At 45.0% G+C, this 14,842-nt stretch overlaps 1 protein-coding gene and 1 long non-coding RNA gene across 2 annotated transcripts; one reads left to right on the forward strand and one right to left on the reverse strand.

Moving 5' to 3' along the window:
- Positions 1–4,291: 4,291 nt before the first annotated feature.
- Positions 4,292–9,172, reverse strand: NFKBIA (NFKB inhibitor alpha). The gene is made up of 6 exons (XM_044436943.1): positions 8,784–9,172; positions 7,573–7,681; positions 6,689–6,899; positions 5,936–6,024; positions 5,561–5,821; positions 4,292–4,878 (listed from the first exon to the last, which is right to left on the reverse strand). Exons 1-6 carry the CDS (start codon positions 9,059–9,061, stop codon positions 4,831–4,833), a joined length of 996 nt encoding a protein of 331 aa, XP_044292878.1. The 5' UTR covers positions 9,062–9,172; the 3' UTR covers positions 4,292–4,830.
- A 137-nt stretch (positions 9,173–9,309) lies between these two features.
- On the forward strand, positions 9,310–10,321 carry LOC123026921. Its single transcript, XR_006415415.1, has 2 exons — positions 9,310–9,379; positions 9,982–10,321. It is a non-coding gene; the product is annotated as an uncharacterized LOC123026921 (long non-coding RNA).
- Positions 10,322–14,842: the final 4,521 nt, after the last annotated feature.

Raw genomic sequence — 14,842 nt, forward strand, 5'->3', positions numbered from 1 at the left:
ATTGGTTTTATTCATGGGTTCATCATAGTTCCATAGCCACAGTTCACTGACAATCCATAGTTAAACAACTACTCAATCCATACTCAACATTCAGTAGGGGATGTTGTGTTGTGTGAATCCAGCCGGAGGGTTCGAAGAACTCTGCAGAATGGAATGAACTGTGTGCAGGAGGGGAATCCCTGAAAAGCACGTGGACATCTGGACAGGGAAGCCACATCAGTGTGTGATGCCTCCGCACCTGGCAAATGACTGAGCACTCTGCCTTTTTGCCAGTTCCCTATTCAGTAGCCTATCTGCAAACCCAGTGAAATGACAGACATGACGGAAGGCTGCATACACACTGTGCAGCAAGCTTTCTCCTGCTTCAGGTTCAGGTGTATCAGCTTGTGCATGCTGTGGAGAAAGAGGGCAGGGAGCTGCTTTGCTTCCTTGTACTACTAGAACCCAGGACCATCCAAGGAGTGGTGGGAGATTTGGGACAAAGTTAACCAAGTTCTTCACACGGTGCCTCATGAAAGGATGGACTTTCCATCCACGAGACCTGGTGATGGCACTAATCTGCCTGGCCCTAAGCTGATTGGACTGATGAATTCAAGCAGATGAGGGTAGCAATGGCTACTAGTCCTGACAGCAGATGTTTTCCTTCAGTAGCAAAGCCAGTACGCCTCTCAGTGCTAGTTGCTGGGGAATCCGAGCAGGAGAGTGCTCTGACTCAGCTCACATCTTGTTTGCAGGCTTCTCATGGGCAGGCAGCTGCCCCCTGTGTGAACAGAATATCAGACCTTTGGTCCAATGTAACAGACTCTCTTCAATTCTTCAATTGGATTAGACTTTCTGAAAGACACAATGCAAGTCTGAGAGGTGCATGAATGTCAGCAGCAAATAGGACCTCAGCCTCAGCTGAGATGGAAGACCACTAGGAGCCCCATATAAAAACAAAATATTTAAAAATAATAATTCAAAAATAACTAAAGGAAAATTATTAAGAGTTTTGGATTCCTCTCAATGGTTACTTTTGAGGGTTTTTAAAAACAATACTGTTTTTAAATAATATATTATTGTTTATTTCCATCCATCCATCCAGTGCTTTTTTTGTCATAGAACGCACCAGAACGGAGTTCCGGCACCTTTTTTCAACAGATTTTCCAAGTTTTAAAAGCCAGTGTGGTGTAGTGGTTAAGAGCATGGGACTGGGACTCAGACGATCTGGGTTCTAGTTCCTGCTCAGCCATGGAGCCAACTGGGTGACTTTGGGCCAGTCACAGCCTCTCAGCCCAACCAACCTCACAGGGTTGTTGTGGTGGGGATAAGATGGAGGAGGAGAATGATGTAAGCTGCCTTGAGCCCTTTGTAGGAAAAAGGCAGGAGATAACTCAATCAATCAATCAATATAAAATAAAAGTAACTTGAAAATTTGATGTTAGGTCCACGTGGATTTGAATCGCTCTGTCGAGCGTAGCAAGTTGGCGGCAAAATTATTAAAATGGTGCATGCGGGCTGCTTGTGTGTCGAATCCGATGCATGCGTACTTCGTCTGTGCTGGTTGTGATGGCGCTGCTCGGCTTGTGGCACTGCTCAGCTTGTGATTGGTTGTGTGGTCACACACTGAGTGCTTACTGCGGGCGGCAACCGTTATGTTCCGTTACACAACTGACGTGTGTGGGTGTGTGTACAGTGATTGACTACATGCGAAAGATAAATAATTTCATGAGTTCCAGCACCATTTTTCTTACAAAAAAGCACTCTATCGATCTATCTTTGTTGAAAAGATTCTTCACTGAAGTAAACAAAGTGTTAAAAATCATAAAGAATGATCTGCACATAATTAAAATTAAAGCTCAGAAAACTGAGAACACATGAAACCATCAGCTTAGATCTTGATATTTCAATGGAAAATACTCCAAAAACTATAAAGGGTGACTAATTGCTCCCATGTGCATCTCTTGACTGAGTTATGCCCTCTCATTGGCTGGGTGCATTCAGTTGCATGCAGGTCTACAGATCTTGCTGTTATTCTTCCAGATGCAGCTGCCAAGCTATGGCTTAGAAACATAGAAACAGAGAGAGTCAGAAGGGGTCTCCAGGCCATCTAGTCTGACCCCTGGCGCCAGGTGGCTTCACTCACGACATGCCTATCCTTGAACATCCTCACCGATGGGGCCTCAACCACCTCCCATGGAAGCCCATTTCATACCCTCAGAGTCCTGTTAGGAAGTACTTCCTAGTATCTAAATTGAACCTTGGTTCCCTTGGTTACAGATCTTGCTCTTATTCTTCCAGATACAGCTGCCAAGCTATGGTTTGGAGGTCTTGGCTGCAAATAATCCATGAAGGCCATTTCTTCAAATTGAAACCATCATGTTAGATCTAATGATGATGCCGTGGTCCATCTGGCCCTAGGAGATTAGGGTATATGACGCACAATGCTTCCTGAGGTTGCAGTGGCAACCACTCATGGGAGTTATAGGACAAAACATCCACAGGACCACAGGTTTTCCAGTCCAGTGCTAGAAGCAAGACTAGCACCTAAGAATGGCATTTGTGGGGAAGCAGAATCTGAGTAAAATAAGGGAAGTGTTGTGTTCTGCCAGTGGATCAGCAGAAATCTTTCCCAGGACAACCAGGGTTACAAGTTCTTAAAGCAACCAGAAACAAAGAGCAGGGCAGGTCCACAATGCTCACAGAAGAGGGTTCCGTGGACCTGCTTTGATACAAGAATGACCCTATCTGCTCTCTGCTAGAGTTCCCTCATGACAGGCCCCTTGGACTATGCTGGGTCCTACCAGTGCAATAGCTTTTGTGGGAGCGCAGCAGATGCTGCCTAGGAGAAATGTCCTAATAGTGAGAATTGTTGAGCAGCCTACCTTGAGCTGTGGTGGGCTTCCCTTCACTGGAGCTGATCAGCAACTGGATGGTCTGAAAACAATACTACAGGAGCACCTTGCATTACTTGAAAGGCTCTTATATATACCAGAACATTAATGTAGATCTGCAGAGGCCATGCTACAAATGCTGCACCTAATAAGAGATGGATGACCTCAAGAGCAAAGGTGTTAAAACTCAGCCTGAGGGCCAAATTCAATTTTACAGACCTCTCATGGGCTGCCTTCTAGTGATGAACAGGACTGAAGGCAAAGAGGTGGTGCCAACTGCCCCCGCCGACATATTTTAGCTTATAGCTCTTACTGCTAAGATCCAAGTCTTAGGTGAAGTACTTCACTGTTTAGAATGGAGGTAAAGCAGCATAAATAAATAACCACAAAATGGTGGGGAGGAATAAGGTGGGGCCAGAGGAAGTAGCTGTGGCCATCTGGGAAGACCCAGATTATGCCTCCAAGGTGGCTGGATTAGTCCCTGGACTGGGGTTGTTACCAGAAGAGGCTCCTACTGGTAAGAGGCTCTTATTGGTAATGGTACCCCAACTGAGGAACTCTTGTGCAAGAGATGTTTGCATGGAACCATCCTTCTGGTCTTTTTGGCACAAGATATATTTTATATACATGGGCCTTTAAACATTGTAGATGCCAGTCATGTTTTAAAAATCAAGTGTTTTGCCTTTGAATCTTTATAGCAAGTTGGAACCAACTCTCTCCCAGACAGGGAAGGGCACTCACGGCAGGCGTCAGACACAGTGGAGGAATCTCACTGGTGGGAATGGAAGCAGCTGTCGTTGATCCTTCCTTCTGAATTTACATTAGAAGATTGTGTGATTTTCTGGAGCCCTTGGGAAGAGACGATGGGGACCAAGAAAGACTTCCACTTCTTTTCCTCTCCACAGTAGCAGAGTTCCAACCAGAACTGCTCAGGGAATGTTCCTACTAGCTGAAAGTGGGATCAGACCCACTGTAGTCCAACACCGCTTCTGTTTTGTCCCAGTGGGCCTGTTATGTGGCAACTATATAAATATAGCAAATAAGTAAGCAAAGAGGGGGCTGGACTAGATGTCCTCTTCTAACTCTATGACTCTACCATGGCTCACTGTTATTTATATAGAATTTATTTTCTTCCAGTTTAGGGAAACTTAAGGGTTTGGAAGTCTCAGAAATATTAATGTGAATTAAGCACCTGCTTTAATCTTTCTCAAAGAAACTATTGGGATTTGCCATTTATAGGATAGGTGTTAGCTTGATTTCGAAGGTCTGAAGAGATGAAGAATAAGGGAGACCAGTTGCTCTTTTTCAGGAAAATGTATCCTGGAATAAACTTGGAGTATCTTAAAACACTTGAGTTCAGCTAATGGAACATCAGTGAGCAAGGTAATTCTTCAGCAAGAACAGTTTCACCAATCCAGTGTATTTGTTATTTTTTAATAAATATACATCTCACCAGTAACAAAACATATTCACAAAATGTACAATATATACATGATACAAGGGCTTGCAATATACAGTCTGAAAATTACTGCTATCCTTCTTGCATGTGGACATCAAGCAGTCATTATTTGGGACTGTCTGCTGTGTAGCACAAAGAACACCTGAGCTCAGTCTCTGGAATAGATTATTAGCAGTCAGGTAGAACTATGTGGAATGTCTTCCAGAAGGACACCACAGATGGTGAGTCTGGCCAGCCCCCTCATAGGGCACACAGTGAATACAGACGTGGACCCTCCAAATTCTCATTCTGCTCCTTTATTTGGATGATCAGCTCTCTGGCACAAATGGGGCCCAGACTTCTTCTGGCGTCTGACAACCAAAATTCACTGATGCTCAAACAGTGTATTGAACCATGTACCACACTAGTTGTTATAACAACATGTTCTGTGCAGCACAATGGAGTAGTTCAGTAATTGTTCACATTATGTTGGCTTGTTCTTTCTGCAGCCCTCCTCCTTTAACAAGGCACGTGCCGGCCACCAATAATGCAGTCATCATATAGAAGCTAGACAGAGGAGAGAAAAATTGGTCAGGTTAATAGAAGGCTTTAACAGAAGGCATAATGTATTATCTAAGGAAACACTAGGCATTTTTAGTTCTCAAAGGAAACATCCCACTAACTACAGCTGCATTTACAAAAGAAAATTAGCATCTGGTACTTAACACCAGTGCTCAGTTTCTAAATGCGAACCGCTGGAGTGTCTCAAGCCTTCCTGGGAGCTGTGCCTGAGCCTTTACCTCTAAATTCAAGGACTGGTAGTGAGAAACCAGTGGTTGGGAAAAGTACTCTGCCCATGCTCAAAGGTAATCTTTGTTATTACTTTATATGTGCCGAGAGATTCCAAGGCTGAGCTCATCCTTTCTTTTAAGCAAACAGAAGATATCCTAATCAGAAACATCTAAAATAATCAGTCTAGCCATGCTTTCTCTTTTCAAAATCAGCACTAGGGTTTGCTCACTCCAGGTAGATCAATCAGTGAATTCCCTACAGATCCAGTAATTAGGTCTGTAAGTGACTGATAATACTTCAGAGTTAATCTGTACATAGCTTCAAAACAAAGGCAAAGAAAGCTGTCTGGTAGCCTGAAGTTTCTACACTTACTTCCTAGCACTCCATGGGAAATCTGTGCACAAGTTATGGTAGAATATTGGCTCTTCTAATATAGAAGGAATAGCCAAGTACTTACTTCATCTTCTGTGAATTCTGATTCTGATTCGCAGCTCTCTTCATCTTCACTTTCAGGCAGCATCTGCAGATCCAATGTGGTAAACTGCCTCAGTTGCTCCTGTATGGAGGAGTTACTTCTTCCCCATGTGAGCTGGTATGGAGAATAGCCTTGGTATGTCACTTTGTTTACATCTGCTTTGTGCTTCAGCAGGAGCGATACCAGTTCTTGGTTCTGCAGGTCTACAGCTAAATGCAAGGCAGTCCTACCATTGCATGGCTCCTGTTTCATGATAAATAAAAGAAATATGCTTATTAGCATTGGCAAACATTAAAATGTTTCTTCTTAAAGTATGTGATCAGTTTTTGTTTTGTTTTTGCAGCTACCAGCACCTACCTGTGCATTGACATCTGCACCCAGAGAGAGGAGACATTCTACAATGGCCAGATATCCCTGAATGGATGCCAAGTGGAGACATGTGTGTCCTAGAAAGCAAACGCAGAGGTCAACAATTAAGTACATTGCATTCCATGTAATGTCAACTCATTTCAACAAAGGGGCCTCTATTTTCAGCTCATGTGCTTTATAGCTTCCTACAGACATTAGCAGGAAGTTATAGAGCTTAATAGAGCTTGATGATCTCAGCAGTATGTGAGTTGCTTTTTGACTACTCTTTCTTAAAGAGAATAAAACATGCTCTGTGACTATAACAGACACGGAAAACTCCCTCGAAACTCCTTATTTAGCTAATATGGTGCAATCCAGTGCATGTTTAGACAGGAAAAAGTTGCATAGCTCCCATTTTTTTCTGTTTAAGCAGGCAAAGGGTTATGCCCTTACAGCAAGCAAGCAAACACACACATGCTCTGAAGCAGACAATAACAGTGCGATGCCAAGGGCTGGAGCACCCCATCACTTTTAGGGGCTAGGAACACAGGAAGCTAGTCTAGACTGAACCAACTTTGGGTCTAACCAGCCCTATATTATGAATACTGACTGGCAGCAGCTCTGCAAGCTTTCAGGGCTTCCTAGCCCTCTCTGATGATGCTGGGGCTTGAACTGGGCACCTTGTGCATGTAAAGCAGGTGCTCTGCCGCTGGCTAAATCCTTCCCAAGGTGTGTTGTTACAAAGTCAGTGTTTGTGCTCACCATTGTAGTTTGCTGCCTGTAGCAAAGAGTGGACTTGGTGTTTCTGGCAGTACTGTGTGAGGACACTGACACCTGTGAGCGAACCTTGTTCACAAGCAATATGCAGTGGTGTGTTTCCCCGGAAATCTCGTATCTCTGCATCACATCCGGCTTTCAGAAGCATCTCAGCAATTTCTGGTTGGTCTGTGATCACTGCCAAGTGAAGTGGAGTCTGTAAATGGAAAGTGAGAAAGTATTTTTAGTATGCTTCAAAGAGAAGCAAAATAGCATTAGATAAATCTGAGTGCACAGCACAGCAATCAACTTGAAGATCTTGTGACTGAGTACACTTTGCCATGAGCAAATGGATCAGAAGTTATAGTGTTCCCATGTTAGGATGCCAAGCACAGTGTTCAGTTAGTCTTGGGAGTGCAGTCCTATGCAGGTTTAGGCAAAAGGACTACAATTCCCAGTATGGCTGCTGGGGGTGCTGGGAATAGGCCTTCTTTTAAGCCTGTATAAGATTGTGCTCTTAGTGGTATTTTGGAAATACCCTCTGAGTCTCCTCTTGTGTATAGCCTAGTTTTGTCTGACAAAGTTATGCTAAACCAAAATATTTTTTTTAGAAGTCAGCCAAGGTTGCTGGTAGATAGGACCGATCTCTAACAAGACACTAATTTTGTGGCACTCTGATTGGCATCACTATGCCAAGGGGCAATACTGTGCAGGGAGCCACTTATACTCTCTTGTAATTTATTCCTGTACTTATTATTACATAGATTTAAAAGTTTATTTTAGAAAGTTTCTGTGTTTTCCTTTGGCACCATGTTTCAATGTCTCCAGGTTCCGTTTGTGGGGGTGAGGATGGGGAGGGTATGCAGGGGCAAAAAAAGATAACTAATTACCTGGCTGAGGTTATTCTGGAAATTCAAGAAGGCTGTGTCATGCCCTTCTTGGCGAATGATTTCCAAACTCAAGAGTTTTTCTTCGTGTATTATGGCCAGATGGAGAAATCTGCAACAGGAAAGCAGTGGGAAAAACCCGGTGATGAGCAAAAAATCCCAAAAGCCCTGAGATCAGCTTTCTCGCTCCTCGCCCCGTGGGCAACGTGCCCTCTGGAGTCATGGAGGAAGAACATCAGTATCAGCAGGAGAGGCGATTTCGAAAGCCTGGGTTTTTCAAAGCCGCGTGCTGTTACCGCCGGGTGTTTTCCGCGGTGCTGCGCAGAGCTGAATGTTCCGGGCACCGCGCCAGGGGCTTTCCAGCGCACTTCCCCCTCCCTCCCTCGCGCCCCGCCCCGCCGGCGCCGCGCTCAAGCCCCGCCCAGTCGCGGCAGAGCCAAGGGAGGGCGGGGGCTGGAGGGCGGGCCGGCGGGCCGGGGAAAACTCAGGCACAAAAATTCCCCGTACTTTTATGTAGTTTGTCGAAAAGGACCGACATCAAACATGTCCCTCCCTCCATTCCTGCAGAACGAGAGCAGAGAGCCTCGAGGCTACTGCATCGCACCAACGCGGCTATTTAGGGAACCTGGTGCAGGATTTTTAAGCACACGCTGGAAAGCCTGCAGCAGCCTTCCTCAAGCTGGGCCCTCCAGATGTGTCAGAGTGCAATTTCCATCGCCCCACCCTGACCTTTAACCCCCCCTTTAAAATGCATGACTCTCCTTTTACGATTCCTTTATGCAAGTCCAATGCAGCCGACGCAATTCAGTTAATATTAAATGTTTAAAACTCTTTCAAATACAAACGTAATGTTTCTTTTTTTCATCAGTTCAGTTTATCATAGACTGTGTGCAAAAATGCACACAGCTTAGGAATCCCGAGGAGCAGCCGTCCTTATCACAAGCACAACCCGGTCCGAAGCACGTATGCTTGGCAATGTGCCCCCTTCCCTTCAGTTGGATTTAATTTCCAGCAAACATAGTAGGAGGACGGACCGCTTTGCCTTACAGATAGGACGGAGACATCCGTGGTATTCACTTCCAAGGAAACGATGGCATTCTCTATAGGACTAGTAACTTTAGAAAGTGAGCAGTTCCAACTCAACCCCCCCCCCCCACCGCCACAAAAGAAGAAAGGAGGGGGAAAATGCCCTCTGCAAAGTCCTGCCGACTTACGTGTCTCCATCTTCAGTCACTTGCTGTTTCCAAGCCTGGCCCGGCTGGCTGGCGCCACTGTGGGTTCCCACGGAAGCTTCCGTGGGATGGAGACGAATATCTTCCAGCTCCTTGACCAGGTTTTCGTACTCCTCGTCCTTCATGGAGTCCAGGCCACTGTCGTGGCGATCGTCCTGGACCAGGCTGAGCTGCCTGTCCTTCTTCAGCGCGTCCCTGGGGTGGGCCTGCTGCTCCATCGTGAAATCCATCGTATAATCCAGGGTGCTGGGGCTAAGCATAGCCTGGCCGAGGGCGCGCTTCTGACAGCGAGCGACAGGCAGATAGATCCCAAGGGAAAGCAGCGCGTCGCTCGACTTGCTCTGAGCTGCGTAGCCGTGTGAACTGCGGGCGAGCCGCGGCGGCGCTCTAGCCTATAGAGCCCCGACCGAGGGGATTTCTACGGGGGGCGGAGCTTGATGGGCTGGGAATTTCCCAGCCAAGTCAAACAGCGAGGCGCTGAACTAGTCTGGTCCTGTTTGGGCGCCGCCAGCGGAGCAAAGGCTGTGGCTGAGGAATTCCCTCTGCAAGTCACTCGCTGGAAACTTTTGGCTTTTTCTGTGAGGGAAAGTACTTTTTGCAGCTCTGAGTAAGGCGGCTCCCCCTTTCCCTGCCACTTGTTCAGGCCCCTCTTCGCCTTCCCCTTTGGTGGTGCAGGTGGCGGAGGTCGGGCGTGAGCAAAGTTCACCATTCCTCTTGGGATTTCCCTTCACTTCTTGATTCTCCCCGCGGTTTTGGTTTTAACTAAAATGCCCTGGTATCTTGGTAAAGATTATCGGGCCTCCTTTCCAGGCGGGCGGTGGGAAAGGCATCAAGTGCGGGGCAGGCTGGCCTTGCATAAGGACGGTCCCATCTTAACAGTTCAGACTAGGTGACAGTCATAAAAAAGAGTGCAGCTCTTTCCTGGGCTTGCTTCAGCAGATATATAGATTTAATCGCTATTTATTACATTCACCATGAAAGTACAACTAAAAGCAAGCGGCTCCCAGCCCCTGGGATTTTACCTTTGGATCCATCTTTTGCTTTCTGACCTGGGCATAGTGGTAGGGATTTACCCGTGGTTTTTAAAGCATTTTCTGGGAAGCGTCCAACCTAGCGCGGTCTGAATGTTGGAACACAGCAGCAAGAAACTAGCAAAATCTTGAACTTTCTGCCTTTTCAGATCACAGTAATGAGGAAAAAATAAGGATTTCTCCAGTTCCCGGCCCAGATCCATCCATCTCAGTTGCATGCTCCAGCCTTAACCCGCCGGGAAAGCTGCTACGGAAAGTTTATTTGCTAGGACGTAAGATCGGTCTGCAAGAAGCTTTAAGAAAAGAAGCCTGTCCGACTGGTCGCTTGAGGCCCGAGAGTATTAAAGCAGTCTATAGTCAAATGTCTGCATGCCACCTAGTGGGCTTTTTACAACATTAATAATCCTAATGCTTTTTCCGCAAAAGACCAAACTTGGGTTTTCCTTTCATAAGTTTGTAAAACAAATACAAATTTTACATGAGCAGAAACAGTCATTAGATTTTTTTGCAAAGTTTCCTATATGCCACAGAAACCATAAAAGAGGCCCAAAGGCATTTACATCTCAAGTTCAGAAAGTCTAAGAATTGATTCCAGTGTTAGCCCTGCTTAAAGTAGATCCACAGAAATTAATTGGACTTCAGTTAGATTAACATTAGAAACAACATTTGGGTGTGTGTGGCACCACCACTGATAGCACTTCACTTACACTTGCTGTTATTTGCAACCAGGTAACTCAGTCCAACCCCCTCATTTGCAAATACCTGTTTTTTCTAAGTTTATAGTTTGTTGCTTCAGTGCTTTAGCTATTTTGAGCATGTCATCTTGAGCAATTTTATGGGAAAGTTGACTGATAAGCCCTACATAAAATGAAATAATTAAACATAGCCTTTCTGTTATGGGTGTATGGAGGATACCGTTGAGGCTGAGAGAGAGTGTGAGTTTCTGCAGCCACCCAGCAACTGCATAGTTAAGTTGCTTATGGCTCATATTCTTAACCATGCTACCTTGCAAGGCACTTGCTGCAAATGATTGCAGGCTAGAATTATCTGCACGTTCTGAAAAGTATATTAGGTAGAAAAGCCACATACAATCCCTTCAAGACCTTATGTTTTGTCAGGCAAGATGTAGCTCAATACATAAAATACAATGAATGAAGTACAAAAACATCACATCTTTTTTGTTTTGTTCTGAGAAGTTTTTGAACTGAAAAGGCTTTGGGGCCTATTTTCTGCCTGCAGTACCTGAAAAGCAAGAGCATAGAATGTTAATAATAATGTTGCAAGAGCCTGTAGTCCCTTCTCTAGAGCGGAAGTTGGAGGGGTCATCTAGTCCAACCCCATTCTCCATACAGAATCTGCAATGAAGGGTGTAGCTACAACATCCCTGACAGTTGGCTGTCCAGTCTCTTTTTACATATTCTAGTAAAGGAAAGTTACTTTCTAAAGCAATCTGTTTCACCATTGAAAATTTCTTATCTTTAGTAAGTGTCCCAAAATGTAGAGGGGTGCCCAAGAACATGGCTAAGGAACTTTTTTTTTTAACCTCAAAGCCAATTCTGTTCTACAGGTTTGCATTTCAGTGGGTGGCTGTAGAAACTCATACAATCTCTCAGCCTCAGTAGTGTCTCCCACCCACCCATAACAGAGGGGGCTATGTTTAATTAATTCATTTTATGTAGGGCTCATTAGTCACCCTTCCCATAAAATTGCTTAAGGCGACATGCACAAAATAGTTATAGGACTGAAGCAACAAACTATAAACTTAGAAAAAACAGTGCATGTGTTTCTGTGTGTGTGTGTGGTGGTGGTGGTGTGACGACAACAAAAACACCAGCGTATTTTAGCTTATAGCTCTTCCTTCCTAAGCCTTGGGAGAGGCATTTCGACCTTGGAGAATGGAGGAAAATCTCACAAAAGTCAGGAAACCACCAAACTGTCAGTGGTCAGAGAAAAGGGAATGTGACTAAGCAAAGCGGGCATGGTCTTCTGGGAAACCCCAGTGAGTTAGACTGGGATAAAAGTACTGGATTTGCCCCCATCCCAAGGTTCTGTTCCCCTGTTGTAAAAGATGTTCATATGATGTCTGTTGAACAAGCTTGAACCTGGGTATTTTTCAAAAGCTAATGCTGGGACTCCTATTGGTTTTTCCCAGATTTTAAGCTACTTTCATACTTTTTAAAAAACACACAGGATACTGCTAGCTTGGCATTGTATAAGGATGCCTTCTATTTTAAATTAAAAGTTGGAGAATGCATATTTATTAGATCAGTGAGATGTAAAGCCAGGGCTGAAGATGGAATTTCAGCGGGTGTGGCTGGCATGACAAGTGACCCTTCTGGAATGTACACAGCTATTGAAAGCAAAGGAACCCTGCCAAGCTTTGCATCCTGTTGCAGGTTAAGTGATCCTGTTACAAAGTGTTCCTGTTACATGATAAGGAAACCACCACATGCTTCAGCTGTGCAGAGGGTTGAATCACTGTGCAGGTGGAACAGGAGAGAAACACCTTGTGCCTCACTGGGAACCATTGTCAGGTAATGATACCAATCTGGTGGTTCCAGTTTAGCCAAAGGCTTTGCGTGCAACATGCTTTGTTGTGTCTCGCTCTGAACAGCATCCAAGAGTTAAAGAAGGCCAGTGAACCTGGAAAAAAGATAAGAAAATGTTGCCCAGAGCCAAAATGTCAGTCCTGACACAGCTTCCATGTTTGACCTACAGAATGGCTTTGTGCCTGAAACCATGTAAAATCTGGACTATTTTCTGTAGAAATGTTTCATACGGTTTGATCTTGATTTATTTTGAAAACTTATTAACTTTGCAGCAGTTCTCCTCCGCCACCTCCACTTTAACATTTTAAAGGGAAAACCAGGCATAAGCTAGAGTTTGTCATTTCCTGGGGAAAAACTCTGCATTAATGTGTGTGCAAATTATAAAATTCTGGGCATAACTCAACCAGTTTATTTATTTATGTAAGATTTCTATCCCACCCGCAAAATTTCTTTCAGTGGGGAAGTTAAACATTTGCTTGAATCTTTTCCTTGGAAATTTGTAGAATAGTTTAAATTGGTTTTTATATATATTAAATAGCTTAAAGTATGTCCAACCAGGAGGGAGAATACACATTGAATCTTCTTTGGCTTCAGATTTGTAGCTAATCAGTCATTATACTTTTTGGGCTGTGGACAATCACAATACTGACTCTTCTGCACAAGGCATTTGGCACAGTTGTAAATTTTGCAATCAACATTATCTTGTACCCAAAAGACTCAAATTCTGTGAAGAACAAATTGTGCTAATTTAGCAGCTAGGCAAACATGTACCTGTGTGTACATATGTCTTGGTTGGTTGGAAGCATCATTGCCATAGCAGGCTCGTTTTGTCCCTGTACTCCATTCTGTTTGCAGGGGCATCAGTGAATATTGAGAGAAAGGTATCCTAACACTTGAATTCTCCAAGCCATGTTGCTCTGCAATATGCTTAGCCAGGCTTTCCTACTTTCAGCTCGTGGGCTTAATCTGGCTTGCAGAGTTTTCCCTTCCAGCTTGCAGAGCTCTTTGCATTCCTTCAGGATCAGGGCCTGGGCTTGACCTCTGATGTCACCTGTCCAATAAAGAGCCGGATGTGTGTATGTGTGTGGGAGGGGTTATTTGCCCCATACCCCACAGGATTTTCCCATTCCTGCCATAATGTAATCAAGCCAACATGCTGGCACTTAACTAAAGGCCATGGGCATTCTTGTTGCTTTCCCACATACTGGTTGGTAGTCCTGGCTTCTCTGTCCTTTTGTTTCCCAGGTTGTGGGGGGGACACATCATTTTCACTAGATACCCTGGCATTTTGTCTTTGTAACTGCTTTAGGCAAACTGTGTGCTTGGTAAGCGTTTGAAAACAGCTCTGCTGTCTCTGGAAGATTTGTGAAACTGTGTGTATGTACATGCCCACCAGATACCCAGCTATGGCCTAAGGGCATCGGATCTGCCCATCGCAGGATTTAAATTCCTGTGATGGATTCTCTCCCACTATCTCACAGCACAGGATGGTTCACAAGCAACTCTCTTCCCCTTCCTCCCTCAGCCTTCAGTTCGTTTCCTCTCCCCTCCTACTTGTGAGAGCTTCCCAGCTCTTGCATATATTTGTTTATGAGATGCATATTCTGCATCTTTTCTTTTAAAGAACTCAAAGGGATTACACCATTCTCCTCTTCCAACTCTCTCCATCTTATCCCTGCAACAAGAACTCTGTGAAATAAGCTGGGCTGAGAGTCTGTGACTGGCCCAAAGTCACTCAGTTGGCTCCATGGCTGAGCGGGGACTAGAACCCAGATCGCCTGAGTCCCAGTCCCATGCTCTTTACCATGACACCTGTACCACACTGGCTCTTATAATAAAACTGATACTGCTTTTGCCTTAGAAAGACAAACCAGTAGGTCCCAGATCAAATCAAGCTAGAACTTTCCTGCAAGCAAAACTGACAAAGCTGAAAAAATGTAATACTTTGGGCAAATCATAAGGAGGCGAGACTCCCTGGAGAAGACAAAAATGCTAGGAAAAGTTGAAGGCTGAAGAAGACTAAATATGAGATGGATTGATTTGATAAAGGAAGCCCTGCCCTTGAATTTGTAAGAACTGAGAAGGGCTGTCAAGGACAAGACATTTGGGAGGGCATTCATTCATTCACAGGGTCACCATAAATTGGAGATGTTGACGGCACATAACAACAAACCACAATATGCTTTTGCCTTCCCTCTAAAAACTAGTCTTTTCTGGCTGGAGTACTGAATTCTTGGCTCTATTTTCTTCCTCCCTAAAAACTTTCTAGTGAAGCTCCACTCTCTAGACCAGGGGTCCTCAACCTTTTTCACCGGGGGGCCAGGTGAAAGGTGCCGGTACTGGGCGCGGGCTGGAAAGGTGGTGTCGGCGGTGCACATGGGCTGGCGGGGGGGGGGGGGGGGGGGGGGGGGGGGAGCGCTGGGGGGGGGGGGGGGGGGGGGGGGGGGGCGGTGGGGGGGGG

Source organism: Varanus komodoensis, unplaced genomic scaffold (assembly GCF_004798865.1).
Source record: "Varanus komodoensis strain SLA01 unplaced genomic scaffold, ASM479886v1 scaffold3, whole genome shotgun sequence".
NCBI lineage: Eukaryota > Metazoa > Chordata > Lepidosauria > Squamata > Varanidae > Varanus > Varanus komodoensis.

Coding starts and splice junctions, on each gene's coding strand:
- NFKBIA (XM_044436943.1), bottom strand. CDS start 9,061: ATGCTTAGCCCCAGCACCCTGGATTATACGATGGATTTCACGATGGAG. Junction 7,682..8,783: donor GTGACTGAAGATGGAGACAC/GTAAGTCGGCAG, acceptor TTCCTGTTGCAG/ATTTCTCCATCTGGCCATAA. Junction 4,879..5,560: donor CAGAATTCACAGAAGATGAA/GTAAGTACTTGG, acceptor TCCTCTGTCTAG/CTTCTATATGATGACTGCAT.